Source organism: Gadus chalcogrammus, chromosome 10 (assembly GCF_026213295.1).
Source record: "Gadus chalcogrammus isolate NIFS_2021 chromosome 10, NIFS_Gcha_1.0, whole genome shotgun sequence".
Taxonomy (NCBI): Eukaryota; Metazoa; Chordata; class Actinopteri; order Gadiformes; family Gadidae; genus Gadus; species Gadus chalcogrammus.
This window is the reverse complement of record NC_079421.1, coordinates 4,821,180-4,835,493: the sequence shown is the minus strand read 5'-3', so window position 1 is coordinate 4,835,493 and position 14,314 is coordinate 4,821,180. Positions and strand designations below refer to the sequence as shown.

At 44.0% G+C, this 14,314-nt stretch overlaps 1 protein-coding gene across 1 annotated transcript in view; it reads right to left on the bottom strand.

Moving 5' to 3' along the window:
- il1rapl2 (interleukin 1 receptor accessory protein-like 2) overlaps positions 1-11,692 on the bottom strand; it is a gene marked incomplete at its 3' end in the record, with an annotated part of 30,212 nt that extends 18,520 nt beyond the window's left edge. Inside the window, exons 1-2 of the mRNA XM_056601127.1 lie at positions 11,562-11,692; positions 1,249-1,394 (exon numbers count right to left, since the gene is read on the bottom strand). Of these exons, the coding sequence (XP_056457102.1) occupies positions 1,249-1,394; positions 11,562-11,692 (277 nt within the window). The remainder of the gene's footprint in view (positions 1-1,248; positions 1,395-11,561) is intronic.
- Positions 11,693-14,314: the final 2,622 nt, after the last annotated feature.

Below are 14,314 nucleotides of genomic sequence, written 5' to 3'. Positions count from 1 at the left end.
CCATCATTGGGATCACATCCCGACACCCTTCTGATCGCCACATGTGTTGCCGATAAAATTTGTGTTGTTTTTTTTCGCCGGTCGGAGAGACAAAGGATATTCTGCTGCATTTGGATTTTATTAATCTGCCCCTGAAACTCAGACGGACTCGTTTCATGCGTGCGACGCCGCGGTGGTTGTAGTGCGGACGGCCCTGTGCTCGTGCCCTCAGGCAACATTTCCTGATCTTCATTCACACTTCATGCGGCTTTTGGAGTAAGTGGTATTTGGCTTTTAGCGAGAACATTAGCAGCATTAGCATCAGAATCCGACGCACTGGAATGGGATTTGAAGTATATTCCCAACTCAACTCAACAGAATAATGATATGGAAAGCAGCCAAGGGAGGTCTGATAAAGTATAATGGTGAAAAGAGGTACATATATTATAGATATTAGGTATATATATATGGTCATACTAGTAAGTCAGAATTCACAATGTTGAACTCACAACATTGAGTGTAAATGGAAGGATTTTTAAATTGCAGTATGTAGAGTTCAGTGACATCTATAGGGGCCGTCTTGGACAAACAAATCGGCAGACAGAGAGACAGGCAGATGGCTAGACAGAGAGACAGGCAGACAGACAAACAGACAGACAGACAGAGGGACAAAAGACAGACAGACAGACAGACAGACAGACAGACAGACAGACGGACAGACGGACGGACGGACGGACGGACGGACGGACGGACGGACGGACGGACGGACGGACGGACGGACGGACGGACGGACGGACGGACGGACGGACGGACGGACGGACGGACGGACGGACGGACGGACGGACGGACGGACGGACGGACGGACGGACGGACGGACAGACAGACAGACAGAGAGACAGACAGACAGACAGACAGACAGACAGACAGACAGACAGACAGACAGACAGACAGACAGACAGACAGACAGACAGACAGACAGACAGACAGACAGACAGACAGACAGACCAACAGGCAGACTAACAGACAGACAGACCAACAGGCAGACTAACAGACAGACAGGCAGACAGACAGACAGACCGGCGCAGAGACAGAGAGACAGGCAGACAGAGCGACAGACAGACAGACAGAGAGACAGACAGACAGACAGACAGACAGACAGACAGACAGACAGACAGACAGACAGACAGACAGACAGGCAGACAGGCAGACAGACAGACAGACAGACAGACAGACAGACAGGCAGACAGGCAGACAGACGGCGCCCCCTACCTTTCTTCTGCAGTATGGCGCTGCCGCTGCGCTTGCCGATGTGGTTCTCCACGTGGCAGGAGTAGTTCCCCAGGTCCGCCTCCTCCACCGCGTCGAAGGTCAGGGACAGCTGTACCTCCTTCTCCCCCAGGTACTCCTTCAGCAGCCTGGTGGACGGACACACGGACAGGGGGACAGGGAGAGGAGGACGGTAGAAACAGTGGATTCATCATAAAGTCACCGTGACATGGATCACATCTGGGCTCCGGTCAAAGGGCTTTCTTATCTTATTTCAAGAATTCCAAGAAAAACAACATGATATATCTTATTAGCCGAGCTTCCTTGGTCTCCGTGAAAATATTAATGCCGCTGCCTTGTCAATACTAGAAGGTTAGCACTTCAACGGGAGCATTTAGACCAGCTCCATTCATCATCACATAAACGGCTGTTCTGCTCTTCAAGAAGAGAGTTTTTCCCTGTGTATGTTATCCTTGCTAATACACTCTTGTCCTTGAAAGCACATCCTATTAAGAAATAGCTGCTCTGAATGCCAATTTGATGTCGTCTTTTGATGTCGTCCATCAAAGGAGTTGTAGAGACGTCTTTCTTTCCCGACAATGTGTCTTAATTTATTTGGAGATGGTCAACCTGATTATATATATTTATAAGTCTCCATTGTTTTCGCCGTTGAACCCAACTTGAACTCACCGAATTTCTACTTTTCCTTGATCTTTTTCCGTGAATCAAAACGTTTTCATCGAACAGTGATCCTCAGAATCATGGAAAAAATATGCTTAATAGGGTTTGTGTGTATGCATGTGTGTATTTGTGTGTATGTGTGTGTGCGAATGTGTGTGTGGGTGTGTGTATGCAGCGTGTGTGTGTGTGTGTGTGTGTGTGTGTGTGTGTGTGTGTGTGTGTGTGTGTGTGTGTGTGTGTGTCTGTGTGTGTGTGTGTGTGTGTGTGTGTGTGTGTGTGTGTGTGTGTGTGTGTGTGTGTGTGTGTGTGTGTGTGTGTGTGTGTGTGGGTGTGTGTGTGTGTGTGTGTGTGTGTGTGTGTGTGTGTGTGCATGTGCATGTGTGTGTGTGTGTGTGTGCAGTCTCCAGAATTGTTTCTTCGTATCTGCCAGATTGTAATAATCTACCGGCCAAGAACGTGTTTTAATACGCTGAAGTGTTCTAACTGCCAAACGGTCAAACCCATCCACCCTGGGCTGGTGGCAGGTGCTTCACTTGGACCCTGTGCGTGTTTATGTTTGTCTCGGTATTGGCGTATACTGATACACGCTGAAAAACAATCCAGAGTGTTTCTCTGCCTTGGTTCTGTCTTCACACCTTAAGGCTCTGGCCCCCTGTTCTTCTCCTATACGCTCTCATTAAGGTCAAAGACATGCTGTCCCCCAACCTAGTGCCCCACAAACACTCCTTCTATTCATAAACAAGCCCACTGATAATTTCAGATTTGGTGAAAGTCAAATGATTATTTTGGAGAAAAGCATGACACCGATAGACCGATTGGCACGTGTGTATCAGTCTGGAACCTCTCGGCTCATTTTAGATGCAGATCCGCCGCCTCTGGACGCGATTGGATAGACCTAGGACCAATCAGAGCAGTCGAACGTGTGACTTAGCGCTGAGCTGAAATTAAAATCGTACTAAATCCTGTTGGAACTACAGAACATCTTTTCTATCGCCAAAAGCTCGGAGTGCAGCAGACATAGTTTGTTCCTCTTTTAGAGAAAATAGAGCGATTAGAGAGGGTGATTCACCAGACCGCTCCACATCAGCGGCGGCCATCTTGTATCAAACCCGCCCCGTATTAGATAAAAATTTGGATCGGTCCGAACTGGTCTGGGGCGGCTGGAGGTCTGTCTTCACAGCGGCAGGCAACTAAGAGGCAACTAAGAAACATGGGTAATAAAAACAAAGATCATTATCTTTTTTCTATTTTTTTTGAGACCGCTCAATTATTTCCTTGGATTAGTTTTCTGCAATGACCTTTCACGTAATGAATTCTTGAAATAATATTCATTCCTCTTCGCCGATACCGGTAAAAATATCAACTGTTCCTTATCTACTCTCCGAGTGCTGTTTTTCATTCCTCTTCTATTGCTGCTGTATTTCCATAATTCTGAAGAATAATGAAAGTATTGCTTCTTTATTCTTTTATTCGCGGCATTCCACCTGGCGCCAATTTACTGCCCTCTGCATTTTAGCTCAAAGCCCTTGCCCTGTTCTCCCAGCTTTTATTAGCTTCCTTAGCTTCTCTGAGAATGCATGAGCAGTTTTAATTTGACATGAGTACATACTCTATTCGAGGTTATCTTGTGTGTTTGTGTGTGTGTGTGTGTGTGTGTGTGTGTGTGTGTGTGTGTGTGTGTGTGTGTGTGTGTGTGTGTGTGTGTGTGTGTGTGTGTGTGTGTGTGTGTGTGTGCGTGCGTGTGCGTGTGCGTGTGTGTGTGTGCATGTGTGTGTTTGGGTGCGTGTACGTGCAAGGGCTTGAGAATGTGAGCTACCAGGACTCGGTCAGAATACAATGGACAGGAGGAACCTCTAATCCAGACCTTGGCATTGTACAGCCCCCGGGCCACAGCCGGCCGTTTCTAACCGGCCTGCGTGAGGTCTCTGGGGAGTTCACAATCAAATGTTAATAATCGTATAAAATAAATAAATATGGAATTGGAATACAACTGCACTGCTTTTATTATGAAGGCTACTTTTGTTGTTGCTTTTTTTGGGCGAGCGTATGCAGCTTCTTCTTCTCTGGTTGCAAGTCGCAACTAAAAAGGGTTAGGTAGAAGAAGAACCCTGTCCACGAGCCACGAACTGAGCTCACAGGAGACTTTAGCGCTGACGTGAATGGCTGTTATTCCTGAAAAATGTCAGCTCATGTGAAAAAAAAAGAAAGGTTGATACAGAGTGCCGAATTTTTAACCAAACATGGACTTCTAAGTATTTTTTCACTGAATTCAAATTTAAAGCAGTGTGCTTAGTTTGTGGAGAACAGGTCTCTGTGTTAAAGGATTATAATTTGAATCCCCACTGCAATACTAAACACGCGGGGAAACACGGCAACTTGACTGATGCAGATCGGGCACGGACATCTGAAGCTTTGCTAGCTAAACTGCAAAAGCAACAAGGCTGTTTTACCAAGCGTTGCACATCCAGGGATGCAGCAGCCAAGACCAGCTTTGTGATATCCCACAAAATCGCCAAAAAACCAGAGCCATTTTCTGAAGGGGAAAGAGTGTTTGGTGGACTCTGCTGCGCTGATATGCCCAGAGAAACCTACCTTCGACCTACCTTTCTCTGGTGAAATGTGAGCAAACATTTTCAGTGATGAAGATGATCACCCGTCAGCTGTCCTGCGCATATTCACCTCAAACATTTAACCTGACTTCAGTGCACTTGTTCAAGCCAAGCACAGACTAGATTTCTCTCACTGAACAAAAAAAAAAAGGTCTGAAAAACAGCTAATGGAGTATTAAAACTGAAAACAAAAAGATAATAACACTTTGTATAAAGTTAGCTTATCGCTGTTCTGAAAAATAAACGGCAAAAGCATGCACATTTAGTTTAAAATTGCTTTGAGTATACTGTTCAAATAATGACATGTTGTCATTTTGTACCATGTCTGCTTCAGTTTCAAGAAAACATCTGCTTCAAGAAAACATGTGGAAAAAAAGCTAACTCAGTAATTACGCTGCAAATGAAATAGTAATAGCACTTTATAAAGTTCATTCAATGCTGTTCTTTGAAAAATAGTAAAAACATGTTTATATATAATTATATATGATATATTTTTTACAATTGCTTTTGTGGATGTTAGTTAAATACTAACATAACTGCATTTTGTACCTTGTCTGCTTTATTTTTTTCATATTCTTATCATAACATTTACTCTTACCAGTCAAAGCTTATAAAACCCATATATACAAATAAAGAGATCAAATTAATATTGAGCTGAATTGAATTTAGCCTGTTGGTCCGGCCCTCCACAACAGACCCTGTTTCTCATGTGGCCCTTTGGGAAAATTAATTGCCCACCCCTGCTCTAATCCATAATGATTTGAGTTTGATCAGGCTGATTAGAGGGCAAAGCGAGGCACTCCTCCTACGATAAGAAGCAGCTTAATGTTGGTTTATAATATAGATATAAAGTTTGTTCCCAACCTAATCCTTTAAATTTGCACTCTGTCACTTTTCCACAGCAGCCAGAAATAGAAGAATTAAAATAATCCAACCAGGGCTCAATCAAGCAGGGATGGGTTCTCTGAATCTGTTTGCTCTTTGGCGAGGAAACCACACTTTGAACCAAAGTGATTGAGGCAGTGACAAAAGTTAGGAAAAAAGAAAGAAAGCAGCTACTAATTATCTCTTAAGTTATTTGGTAGTATTATTTTATGTAGACTACTACTAATTAGTAGATTACCTATTTCTTATCAGTAGATGAGCTACCACTAATCAGTCAGTTGGATAGTGTTCTAGTCGTGGTGGATCCATCCCAACAATGTGTAAAACAATTAGCAGGACGTGGGACGCGAGCAACCGTCAGTGCAGGATGAAAGATGAACGGGAGATGAAACGCCCGCGACAGGGGGGGGGGGGGTGGGGGGGGGGGGGGCGCAGTTCAGACCCAGGTCTGCTGAAACACCGACCAAACCCCGTTCTGCAGGAAGCGGACGAGATCAGTCATGACAGCACCGATGGGAAATATTGTGTGTTCTGCCAGTTAATATGATTTATACCATGGTCTGGGGGAATATTCGATTCTGATTGACTGCAGGGTGTGCATTTACAACTGATATATGGACACCTGCTAACTAGATCCAGTCATAATGTCTGTTCAGCCTTCAAAACGAGAGCTGGTAAATTGTGAAAAATGCATTAAACTGTAATCATAAAGCGCGGTTATGTTCTATAGATCCAAGAGTATCTGTGGTATAAAGGCTGGGACGAATTTCAAATTATAACTTTGTACACTTTATGTTGAAAGTATAGACCGTCGCGATTCCCATTGAAACGAATGGCACCGTGATTCTGTCTTCAAACGAGAGCTGGTAAATTGTGAAAAATGAATTCAACTGTAATCAGACAACGCGGTTATATGCTATAGACCCTAGAGTATAGAGCGTCGGACGGTTCTAAGGCATTCGCTTCGTCCATTCATTTCTGATAATGGACACCTCGTCGGGCATTATCCCTTACGTATAAGGTAGACCTTTACAAATACATTCAATCCTCTCAAATTATATTTCTCAAATTGTAGAAATATAATTTCTACAATTTTATATCGATAAATATATATGGGCCTAATACTAAAACAATACTGTGCGTTTTTGTGTCTGTGATGGTTTGCCATGCTAATGGCAATGTGCTCAATGGCTTGATTTGCTTTTATTCTTTCATTCCCATAACTATTTAATAAAACGGCTAGTGAAGCTTCAGACAGAAGCGCACTGCTGTGTTATTAGTTTGACGATATTTGCTTGGAAAACAAAACAACTCGTTCTAAAAGGGCAGATCTGTTTCTGATTAGCCTTGCTCTAAAGTCTGGATTCAACAAAATATCAAGGACATTGTCCAAACAAATGTATCTCTCGGGTGACACTCATCTCCCTACTCACAGAGTACAGTTCTCGATTGCGTGATTGTTATTATTTGCATATTATATAATTAAAAAAGGTTGTTTCCTTGTGGCTGTGGTTGTCTCTATTAAACAATGTTGGCCTTTCCTTGTGGAAACCCTCAAACAAAGAAACAAATACTCTGGTCACTTAATGTACTCACTTATTGTATGTTGTGCTTTATAGCACACAAAAAAATATGTTAGTTGTCTAGCGTCTTATTCTAGCTATCTTTGTTGTATACAGGGAATGGGTTAACTTTGCGATGTAATTGCTTGTCACTTTGTTCTATGAACATCCTTACTGTACCGACAGCGATATATTGTTTCACCTGCCTACACAAATGTACTTATTGTGAGTCGTTTTTGGTAAACGAGTCTGCTAAATGCCCTAAATGTAAATGACTGTACCTGGAGGCCTATGTGACTTAATACATACAAACATACATACATATATACATCATACATCCGTTTACCTAATGCACAACATAGCTTAGGTCAGAAAAATGTTTCTCAGTCTAATGTCTGTTGGAAGAAGAACACGTCACACAAAAAAATCTATCTGAAAGAGGAGATTTCCCGAACACCACATGCACATCAAAGAAGTTGAAATGAAGAAAATAGTAGGCAGAGCGACCGTGAAGGGGTCACGGCCCCACGAGGTAGTGGGCAGGCGGGGCAGGGGTTACCAGAGTGTTTCTGTGTCCCTTGGGTCTAATCAGTGCGTTAAAACACATGGAGTGATCACATTTCCAGGAGTGATCACATGACCAGGAGTTATCACATGAACAAGGGGCAGGGGGAGAATGTGTTCACATACACACTATCTGACAGAACGAGAACACACATCAAAGAAAGGTTAAAAATAAGTATAATAAAGTATTATTATTATAAAGTATAATAATAATATAATAAAGTATGACGATCAGAGCAACGCACACACACACACACACACACACACACACACACACACACACACACACACACACACACACACACACACACACACACACACACACACACACACACACACACATACACACACACACAGCTTTATTTGTAGTATGAACATCGCCTACCTGTAATTTATGTTATATATATGCATAAGCAATAAGCATACAATATTATGTTTTCGAATAATCAAGACAGAATAACATGGTTGTGTTGTGCTGTGTGTGTGTGTGTGTGTGTGTGTGTGTGTGTGTGTGTGTGTGTGTGTGTGTGTGTGTGTGTGTGTGTGTGTGTGTGTGTGTGTGTGTGTGTGTGTGTGTGTGTGTGCGCGCAAGCACATGAGTGTGTGTTTGTGTTTGTGTGTGGGTTTATATTAAGCATAGCACCACTGCTATGCATCACACATGCATCGCTAGGTCCTTGGAATATTTTATTTATCAAGTTAGAATATGTATTGGCTAGCTACACGTATTCCGAAGGGACCAACGTTATATTAGCACTGCATAACAGCACCTTAAAGAATGAGGCAGAAACTTGGGGAGGATACAACCTGAATCCGATAAACGACCCTGAATGTGTTGAGATGTTAAACGTCTGGAGAGAGACAGCTCACAGCTTCAGAGAAGCAGGCCAGGGCAGAAGAAGAGAAACAATTGACCTTGCTCACTTACACCTTCAAAAGAGTCTCATCTTCAATCAGAACCTCACGAATTCAAAGCCCGGCCAGACTTGCCAGACCCTTTATGTGGAGATAATATAATGTTTTGAAGAAACATCGCCAGGCTTTTGAGGGTATGTTTTTTCAGACAAACGTATTAGCAAGTTTTGTGAGATGTGAAACATTTGAACCGGTTGACTACTGCAGCTAGCTGTTATCATCCCCCTGTTAGCGTACCTACCTGGTTTGACTGGAGCACAACTGACATTCAGAACCCAAGTGAGTCAGGGTCAGTGGTCAGGGTCAGGGTCAGGGTTAGGGAGAGTGGGTCAGGGACAGGGTCAGGGAGAGTGGGTCAGGGTCAGGGTCAGGGAGAGTGGGTCAGGGTCAGGGTCAGGGTCAGGGAGAGTGGCTCAGGGTCAGGGTTAGGGAGAGTGGCTCAGGGTCAGGGTCAGGGAGAGTGGGTCAGGGTCAGGGTCAGGGTCAGGGAGAGTGGGTCAGGGTTAGGGTCAGGGTCTTCTGACTTTCCATTGTTTTTCTATAAGCTCCCACTCCCACGGGTTTTGTTTTGTAGTTGGAAAGGCATTGAACCAGCAGCCCTCGATGACCTGCTCCCTCCTCCCCAGTGGCCCGCACACTGGACACACCGGACCGCCCGCCAAGAACGTTTCTACCCATCACAACGCCGCCGCCATTCTGCCAATGAGTCCCGTGCCATCAAACAGCGTCGCTCTATAACCGCCAGCTCTGCGACGTATCAGCGGCGGTCGCTACCAAAAATGTCAAACACAGCGCGTGACTTCAAATGTAGTCTCGGGATGTGTGTGTGTGTGTGTGTGTGTGGCGCCCTTTCTGCTATTCAACGCGTCTGAGTGCGGCGTGATTCCTCGCCGGCCAGGGGGGTGCGGTCCCCCCCCCCGACAGCCCCCACTCTCCAGCGACGGGAGTGAGCGTCTCTGTGTGCTCTCTGCACCGTTTCCATGGCGACGAAGCAGGTCGCTCTTAATGATATTTGACGCCCTGCAGACAAGCTTGCTTGTCCCAATAGAGCCGGATGTAATTGGTCCCGATAGGGGAGAGAATGAATTCAATCTCACTTTATTATTAGTATTAATCATATCTTAGAAAGGTTAAGAAAAAAGTGTCAAAGAACTCTTGAAGATTCCTTAGTCCCGGGGGAACAAATTATAACCCGACATTGTGAATTGTATAGCGCAGCTTTATGACCCTATAAGCCTTCCCAGAAACGATTTAACAGCGCAAACCTGTATGCTGGAAAGAGATTTAATTAATATTGCCAATGCTATATAAAGGATAAGTTAACATTTCAAACTCTGTTTTTGTGAACACATGGGAGAGGTTTGGCTTGTGGACAACCAATCATTTGATGCTTCAAGTTAAGTCGAAAAAAATAATTAAGCGTCCACATTTTTCTGGCACGATATTTAATTGAAGGAAGCGTTTTTGTTGGATTTTTTTTTAGGATTAAACACTATCTCGCTCTTTAACAGCTATCTATGACTCAACAAATGTACAAATAAAATTCAGACTTTGCTTCTGCTATTGCATCCAGTGGTGGTCTTAATGTAGAGGCATAGGTAGGCGGACGCTTGGGGCCCCAACCAACCTCAAAAAAATTAAATAAGAATCCTCTTTTTTTTCTGTACAAAAAATAGTGACGAAGCAAGACGAGTCTAAACGCAAAAATAAAAATAAGGGTTAGGATATAAAGTTAAACAAGCGGCTAAAATAAAAGAAAAAAGCGAAAAGACGCTGGTAAGTATTTGGCAACGCTGCCAACGATGACACGGCTACTGTTGGGAATACAGACAGGAACAACAACTTTCAAAGCGTCGAACATGCTGCTGTGAAGTGGTGCTAGGTGTAGACCTGTGAGAAGACATCACTGAGTAGGACTCTATGTCAAAGCGTGTGATGTGGAGAACAATCTATCTTTTCTCTCTCATACTCTCTCTCTCATTCTCTCTCATTATCTCTCGTTCTCATTCTCTATCATTCTCATTCTCTCTCTCTCTCTCTCTCTCTCTCTCTCTCTCTCTCTCCCTCTCTCTCTCTCTCTCTCTCTCTCTCTCTCTCTCTCTCTCTCTCTCTCTCCTTCTCTCTCGTACATAGATTTGTTTGTAGAATGTTTTAAATGTTAAATCTCAACTGTATTTTCAATTCACTTACAATATCCTGTATCTTGTTATTAGTTTGTTTGTAGAATGATTGAAATCATTATGTATTTAAATTTTATTTTATTCTAATGTTGTTATTTTGCCTTCATGTTTGCCTAATGAATGCACTATGTACAGCACTTTGGTCAGTGCAAAGTGTTATAAATGTGCTTTTATAAATAAATTTTACTTACTTACTAAACGTCAATCTCAAGTGCAATGCCAAATGCAACCTCACTCACACATAAAAAGTAAATCATTAATCTTGGCAATATTTATCATATATGGCTGTTTGTGATGTTTTGTTAAGTATATTACTGTTTGTGGGGTTTCCCTAACTACTTGTCTTGCTGGTTATATTGATATTGATTTGATCTTAAAAAAAATGAATAAACTGATTGTTTTCCTGGCATTTCGGCAAAGACAGGTGTGATCTGAAACCTTATCCTCTTTTGGGTTATATCGTGACTATTAGTTTATGTAGTGCTACACTTTGTGTGTTCTCTGCTTTCCATCTTCATTTTGGATTCAAGCAGTGTATGCAGGCTTTTTCTCCGTACTCTTTTAAAGATCAGATGAGGTGGACCCCATACATATCTTCGCCTTGGGCCCCCAATTTGCTAAATCCGCCACTGATTGCTTCCACAGAAATGTAATAGAAGTACACAATTGTGTTTGTAAACATACATTCAAAAGTTCATAACTGAGCCACATTGACAGCCAGACAAACAGACCGACAGACAGACAGACAGACAGACAGACAGACAGACAGACAGACAGACAGACAGACAGACAGACAGACAGACAGACAGACAGACAGACAGACAGACAGACAGACAGACAGACAGACAGACAGACAGACAGACAGACAGACAGACAGACAGACAGACAGACAGACAGACATAATACAGACAGACGCTCACCTGACTTCACTTTCTTTAATGTGACCTGCCAGCTCCTCCACAAACTTCTCTCCTCTCGTCCAGTAGATGATGGGCCTCCTGTTCTCCCCACTGTAGCCGAAGAACGCCTTGCAGTCCAGACTCAGAGGCATGCCTGGCCCGCACACACACACACACACACACACACAGACACACACACACACACACACACACACACACACACACACACACACACACACACACACACACACACAGACACAGACACAGACACACACACACGCACACGCACACACACACACACACACACACACACACACACACACACACGCACATACGCACATGGAAGAAAAGCAAGACATATTTTTTGTTTTCAATATAGCCTCTTTTTTATTCAAGATGAACCAAGACAGCAATCATTATTAAGGGTTGGTTCATTAAAGGTTGTATCAGCGATGTTGGTTGAAGGTACTTCTGCTGATATTTGAATCGAGATCCCAAACAAACAGACCCAGCTCGCCCCTCCCTTCCGTGTTCATTGCATCCAGTAAAAACTATCATGAACGCAGCGCAAAACCCCACAACACCCACCCCTTGTCTGTGATTGGTTGGAATACTATTTATTTTGGTTTTGATTGGTTGGTATAGTACCATTTGTTTTTGTGTAAGATCTCGGAGCATAGGCTGGCTACAGAGACGTGTTTATGACGCGGATCGTGAGGAAATATCAGATGAATGTGATCATTTATGTTTCGGCCTAGAATCGCTGATACAACCTCTAAGTGAAAAATAAAATGTGACATTTCTTGTATCCTCATAGATCCTCTGTGTGCGAGTGTCTATGAAATATATATGCTCCATGTTATGGATTGTGCTGAGGATACATTGAGAGGTTTTGCAATTATTGAACCCACGGAAAGGACAGCTTAATTGCCCCCTCCCCCTCCCATCACAGATGGTGCTTCCACAGTGTGTGAAAATCTGCCAACCGTCCCCCTTTGTGGGGCCCTGGAGTGCGATGTGTGGACGACACAGGGGGCATTACACACCCCTCCCCCCCCCCCCCCCCCTGCCCCACATCCATCCGACAGAGACCCAGAGCTGCGGCCATTTTGTACCGCTACCACCTCCGAAGCTAATCTACGAGCTAATCAATTGTAGATCTGAAGTGTGCAGGTCTGGCTCAGGGATAGCCCTGTGAGGGTCGTTACCTGGGACGCATGGTTGACCTCTGAACTCTGAGTGTTTGATCAGACGGTGGCAGATGGGGGTGTTGGTGGGATTATGTGGATTTTGTCCGATGTGAGTTGGGATCCCCCCTGTTAGATTTGAGCGGGCTCCAGAGCACCCTGTTGTAAGCAGCCACTAATCCGTCTGCATGCTCTGCATACTCTCAATACAATGATTAGTTAGAGGCCCCATGTTTTACCACCAGGTGTGAGTGTGATTAGCCATTACAAGCCGTTTAAATTATCAGTCTCTCCCGGTGTGCTTGTGACATCCCATGTGGGCGTGTCCACCTAGATGTGCGCTCGATAGATCCGTCTACCAGCCTACCCAGTGGACTATAGCACATGTTGCTCATCTAGCCGTCACGCATCTAGGTGGACACGCCCACTTGTGATAAAAAGACACAGGAAGAGGCAGATTTTCAAAACGGCTTGTAACCCACTCACACCTGGTGGTATAATATTTCACCTTTAAAACATGAGAACCAGTACTGAGGGCTGAGTCCTGACAGAACCAAGTGCCTTACGACTATGGGTGTCTCCATACGCCAGCCAATCAGCCACTGGGTAACAAACACCTTATCCCTAACTCGTCTGAAGGAACATCTGAAGATGTGCGTGGGCAGCCTTTGGAAACATTCAATTACTTGGAATCCAACACAGGCTGATTCAATATTCCTAGATACAACAAGGAGGCAATCCGCTAATGAAATTGAAAAAGTACATATATTGACATGCAACCATGCACAACACGCGCAAACTCCCCCAGCCCGCCTTGCGAAGACCTTGACGCCGCCACGGGTTTGATTACAGCTATCAATGATTAGGATGATGTTGTATTAATAGTCATTCTGAGTGCTTGCTCGTTAGGCAGTCAATTAGCGGCTAATTATGATAGACCACAATATAATCATGATGATGGCTTCGTCAGCACGGGCCACCATCCTAGTAGAATGCTTAAATGCTATGTCAGTGTGTCTGTGTCAGTATATCTATGTAATGGTGTGTGGTTGTGTGTGGGTGTGTGTTAATGTAATGTATCGTTGCTTGCTAACAGCTATGCGCTTGACCTATTGACAGTTCGCCCACATTTCAGGGACCTCATTGATATGCTCGTTCAAAACACTTTTTAAATCAATGTGTGTGAGTGTGTGTGTGTGTGTGTGTGTGTGTGTGTGTGTGTGTGTGTGTGTGTGTGTGTGTGTGTGTGTGTGTGTGTGTGTGTGTTTGTGTAGGTGTTAGTGTGTGTATGTGTAAGTGTGTGTGTGTGTTTTGTGTGTGTGTGTGTGTGTGTGTGTGTGTGTGTGTGTGTGTGTGTGTGTGTGTGTGTGTGTGTGTGTGTGTGTGTGTGTGTGTGTGTGTGTGTGTGTGTGTGGATGGGAAGGCTGGGAAACTTTTGACTTGATTATTGTTTGGTGGTGTGTGTTTGCTTGGTTTCTGACCAACTTTATTGATGCAAGCCCATCACCTGTGCAGTATGAGAACACGCAGACACAATCACACACACACACACACACACACACACACACACACACACACACACACACA